This window comes from Triticum aestivum, chromosome 3B (genome assembly GCF_018294505.1).
Source record: "Triticum aestivum cultivar Chinese Spring chromosome 3B, IWGSC CS RefSeq v2.1, whole genome shotgun sequence".
Lineage (NCBI taxonomy): Eukaryota > Viridiplantae > Streptophyta > Magnoliopsida > Poales > Poaceae > Triticum > Triticum aestivum.
In genome coordinates this window covers 835,884,526-835,889,852 of record NC_057801.1, presented here as the reverse complement: position 1 = coordinate 835,889,852, position 5,327 = coordinate 835,884,526, and the positions used below count along the sequence as shown (strand labels likewise).

At 48.6% G+C, this 5,327-nt stretch overlaps 1 protein-coding gene across 1 annotated transcript; it reads right to left on the bottom strand.

The window, feature by feature from the left end:
- Positions 1 to 10: 10 nt before the first annotated feature.
- Positions 11 to 1,675, bottom strand: LOC123066973 (uncharacterized). Its single transcript, XM_044489943.1, has 2 exons — positions 379 to 1,675; positions 11 to 243 (listed from the first exon to the last, which is right to left on the bottom strand). Exon 1 carries the CDS (start codon positions 1,663 to 1,665, stop codon positions 1,024 to 1,026), a length of 642 nt encoding a protein of 213 aa, XP_044345878.1. The 5' UTR covers positions 1,666 to 1,675; the 3' UTR covers positions 11 to 243; positions 379 to 1,023.
- Positions 1,676 to 5,327: the final 3,652 nt, after the last annotated feature.

Here is a 5,327-nt window from a genome sequence, read left to right as displayed (position 1 = left end):
ACACACAATCTAATATTAATTCCTATAATCTTCTACCTAGGCACGGCTGCGAGTTCCCTTGTGTCGCCTTCTCCTTCTTGCAGCTGCCTCTCCATTGAGACATGAGAGCGGAAGTCCCGGATTCACTAACAAAATAAGAAAAACACAAACAACACCCATATATCTGCTGCCTAGGCACGGCTATGAGTCTTCCTACTGCCTCTTCCCTTGTATCGGCTTCTCCTTCTTGTAGCTGCCTCTCCACTGGGACATGAGAGGGAAGTCCCGGATTCACCGGGGAGAAAAAGCACAAGCAACACCCATATATATCAATCAACCATGATAAAGTAGAGGCAACCTAGAAGAAAAAAAGACATAAATAATTGTGGCTAGCTATACCTGTCGTTACCAAGACGTGAAACAAAGATCGCCGGCCAGTCCATCTCCAAGAGCACGGCATCCAGAGGGCTGTTGGGGCGTACGTGAGGCCCATCCGCTACCTCCTTCATTGCTCCGGTCTCGAGGTCGGCGGTGTACACGTGCCCGCGCCCGTTCATGACAAGCAATTTGCCACACTTCTCTCCTAGTACGTAAAGCGTGTCTTTTCCTTGGGTCTTCTTCTTCCAATGTGGTTGTATCAGCTCGATCGTCTTAGGGTGGAGCCACTCCAAGACACCATACGGACTCTCTTGGCTCTTTGCTCCCCATATCTCTAGATTGGAACCTCTCTCTTGCATCTGTAGCAGGGAGAGTGTGCCATCGCTTGCCAGGCTAAGGCACGGACGGTGATTTCGGTCAAGCATCATCAGAACCGGGGGCCACCCGAACATGAGATAGCCCTTCTGGATAGTCATTTTAACAAGACAGTAACACCGTCGCCTCTCGTCACGAAATAGCCAGTACGCGATGCCGTGGCAGACGACGGCATCGGTTTGACAGAATGATCCGAGGGTATTGCCCCACATAGTTTGAAGGGAGCGCGTTGTACTCCAGCTCAGTTTGTCAGTCGAGAACGTGTGGATATCAAACATAGTCCATCCCCCCTCATAACCGGCCGTGATGATTAGCACTTCGTGGAAGGGCGAGTTGCCCGCTAGCTGTTCGCCGCCCGCCGCCGGAGCGACAGTCGTCACCGGATAGGACGGCACAACAGTAGCATCCATAGTCACGGTACCCGACGGAGGTGGTGCGTGTTAGAGGAGGAAGCTCGTCGCACGTGCCGAGGAGCAGGTTGCACATGGCCAGACGGAGGACCGTCTGGTCGAGGTCCGCCTCACGGGGCGGGACGAGGCGCACGAGGAGCAGGCCGCGGCGCGAGGCCAGCGGTACCGCCCGGTCCGGCACGGTGGGCACGAAAGAGCGGAGGCTGCGGCACCGGCGGCCCAGCGACGACCGTGGCGTGGGGACGAGCGCCCTGGCCTCTTGATCACGGACCCAGTTCTTGATGAAGAAGCCGGCGAGGGAGGGGCGCACGTCCTCCGGCCACCAGCGGCGGAGCATGGCGGGGTCGGCGACGAGGCCGCGGCACATCGGAAGAGCGCGGCCGCGTCGTCCACGCGGAGCAGGATGTCGAGGAGGAGGTCGTGCGGGAGCGAGGCCACCATGGCCGCCGCCGCCGTGTCTTTGGACGATCTGATCTGAGGAGGAGCCTCGAGTCGTCTGCGTAGGGTTTGGGTTTCCAAACATGTATACCTGCAACTAGAAGTGGATCGTCACGATGTCCACTTAATCCAAGCCGTATCCATATCGCATACTTGACGTCGATTCGCTTTCAACTTTATTTTCGCCACATGTCACCGAACTCGTGGCAACTTTTGTGCACGTGGGTCGCAGCTTCTGGGCTTGCCGGTTGCAGCTTTCGGGCTCGACGGTGCTAGCTTTTTTTGTCGCAGGTTGCAGCTTCCGTGCTCACTGATCGCGACATTTTTTAACGCCAGCTATAGCTATGTATTGCACGGTTGAAACAAAAAGTTCCTGGTCGCAGTGAAAGCAAACCGCCGGTTCCAACAAAAATCATGTGTTGCTGCCGACGGTCCCAACAAAAAACTTGCCGGATCCAGCAAAAAAATCTTGTCGGTTGTGGCAAAAACAAAGTCTGACGCCAATGAGAAACACTGGTTTGTGTGATGGCAGCTTTTTATCCGGCCGGTTCTAGCAACGCGCGGAGTTGCAACTTTCACAAAAAAATGTGGCTCAGCATTTTGCCGTGCCGGCTAGACCATCGACGGTGGCGGCCGGTACGAGAGAAGTTGGAGCCATGGCGTGTGGTGGAGTATTTAACCAAAAACTACCACAATTCATGGAAACGTGTCCAGAAACTACCACTTTACAAATTTGTGCCGAAAACTACCACTTTTTTTCTAATCTTTGACTAAAAACTACCAAGTCGTGAAAATGCCCAATTCACCTCTTCTAAACGTCTTTCTGACAGGATGGGCCCACAAGTCAGGTTGACCCTCTTCTTCCTCCTCTCTCTCCCTCTCTTTGGCATTTCTACAAACACCTCGTGTGCACCAGCAAGCCACCTCTGCCGCTGACCACTGTCGGCGCTCACTCACACACGACGGCGCACACGCTCGCGGCGGCGGCGGCTACGCGCAGCTCACCTAGAGCATGGCTCACGCATGGTCCATGTTCATTTCCACAGCCTAGTCTCGTGGCTCTCGACTCCCGTGGACGACGCGGCCGCAAGGGGCCAGCACCAGCGCCTGCGGCGGAGGAGGCGAGGGACTGGGCGAGGCTCCTGCTGGACGTGCTCTGCGCCATCCTCCACAAGCTCGACTACGTCGAGATCCTGACCGGCGCGGGGCAGGTGTGCCGCTCCTGGCGCCGCGACGCGCCGCGCCAACATGCCCGCGCTCTGGCGCCACATCGACTGCTGCTTGTGCCCGTCGTGGCCGACTGCTGCTTGTGCCCGTCGTGGCCGGCGCCGCTGCTGCCCGTGCGCACCTCGGCCTCCACCACTCGGAGCTCCGAGCTGACCAGTAGCATGCCCGCATGGCCGGGGCCGCCGCAGCTCGCGCCCGTACGCGGCCGCCGCGGCTGCTGCTCGTGCCCGTCGTGGCTGGCGCCGCTGCTGCCGATGCGCACGTTGGCCTCCACCGCTCCGAGCTGACCCGACGGCCTCGGCCCGCACGCCGGCGCGCTCGTGCTTCACCGGCTCGGACATCAGTTAACGACGGCGGCAGCGGGGGAGTGGATATGCCGGCTGGGCAGTGGACTAACGATGACAACACTTACATGCGGGCCAGGCCTGTCATAAGTGCGTTTAAAATGGACGAATGGGTCCATTTCCAGACATGGTAGTTTTTAGTTTAAGATTAGAGAAAAAGTGATAGTTTTCGGCACAGATTTGTAAAGTGGTAGTTTCTGGGCACGTTTCCATGAATTGTGATAGTTTTTTGTTAAATACTCCGTGTGGTGCGCTTGGGAAGGAGAAACGGGAGAAAGAAAATCGGGTGGATAAAGAGTGCCCCGTGAATCGATAGATAAAGGTAAGTGCAGCAGTGCGTGAGCCCTAGTAATAAGTTTAGTGCTAGGCCTGCGAGACGTACGATGTGAAGCATCAGATAGCTCGCACGCGACCGGCGCACGGCTTCGGCGGCCGGCCTTATCAAATCGTCACGCTAAGATATCCATCAAAAAAATATTTCAGATTTATATTAAACAGGTTTAGGTTTATACTTTTTTTAAACACTAGCAAAAAGGTCCGTGTGTTGCAACAAGAGAAAAAAAATTCATAATCTTCACTGGCCACTATCACATTTGCTGCATCACCGAGATACAATATCACTCTCAATAAATCATGACCATTTTTTTGAACTCGTGAACATTTTTTAAATTCATGAATATTTTTACAAATTTTCGAACATTTTCTAAAATCAAGAACATGTTTCGAATGCATGACCATTTTATACTAGTTGCAAACATTTTTTAAAAATTGTGAAATTTTGTTTTAACAATTTCTTGAATCGGCGAACATTTCTAGAATGGACGAACAATATTTTGCAAATTGGTGGAACGATTTTCGAAATTCCCGAACATTTTTCTATTTAACAAACATTTTTTTGGATTAGCAAACATTTTATGAATGAATAAACTATTTTGTAAGGCACGAACAGTTTTTGAATTTTTTGGATATTTTTTCATTCATGAATTTATTTTTAATTTGCAAATTTTATTTAAATTCGTTAACATTTTTAATACACAGAATTTTGAAAAACAATAATGAAATTTTTTGGATTTCCTGAACATTTGTTTTAAATTAAATTTTCAAACATCTTTTTAATAAGAAAATATTTTTTTTATAAAATCCAGAACATTTTGTGAATCCACAAACAATTTATGATTTATTTAACATTTTGTTTCAAAATTCTCAATGTTTTTAATCTTCGGAACTTTTTTGAAGTCCCGAATTATTTAAAAAAACGAAAACAGGAAATAAAAAAAGGAAAAAAAGAAATTTTAAAAATAGGCCGCCCGTACATGTGCCGGCCCAAACGGGCACACTACGTTTTCTCCTAGCGCAAAGAGCGCAGTATAGGAGGTCCTTATTGTATGATCCGGCCCAGGTGGGGCATTCCCTTGCGTGAAACGTTTTTTTATCACTTATAGGTGGCATTGATAGGTAATATTTTATAACTTTTGGTGCAATTTCTGTGATGTACCGCAAGAAGCAATAGCCCCTCTATTATTATTAGGTAACATATTAGATTTATATTAGCACATATGCCGGTGCGTTACAACGGGAATTTTTTGTCATATATATTAAAATTTAATGAGAATTATATGTGCATGCAAAAAATATTAGCAGTTCATGCAAAAAGTAATCTATCAGTGATAGCTTATAGAGTTCTACACTTAAGTGGCAATCCTCCCGCAAACTAAATTCCAAAATTCTACCGCTTGTGTGGATTCTCAAGCATATAGTTGTACTCTTTGTGCACAAAATAAGAGTCATTTTTACTGCTAAAATCCTAATTTATTGGCATCCATAAAAAGAAGTATGCACGTTGAAATCCTATCCTACTGCTACAATATATAATTGATGAAACCTAAAGAGACTAATAACTTTTAGGTGACCCAATTTTCAAAAAAAAAATGTCAATATGAGTTCTTTTCTAAAAAGGATTCTGGTTTTTTACACGCTCTTCCTTGCTCATTGTACCCCAAATATGGCTATGTTAGTGGCAAAAAGAAAAAGGCACTCAAATGTGTGGCTTTTTTTATGTAGAGCATGCATGTTTGAATGTGACCCCATATTCAAAGGTGTAGTTAATTTTCTCATCTACAGCATGCACGTTTGATGTTGGCCAGCGGTACGCCCCGGCCGGCCGGCCCGATGATTT

Bases quoted from the DNA above. Each gene is read 5' to 3' on its own strand.
- LOC123066973 (XM_044489943.1), bottom strand. From the start codon at position 1,665: ATGTTTGGAAACCCAAACCCTACGCAGACGACTCGAGGCTCCTCCTCA.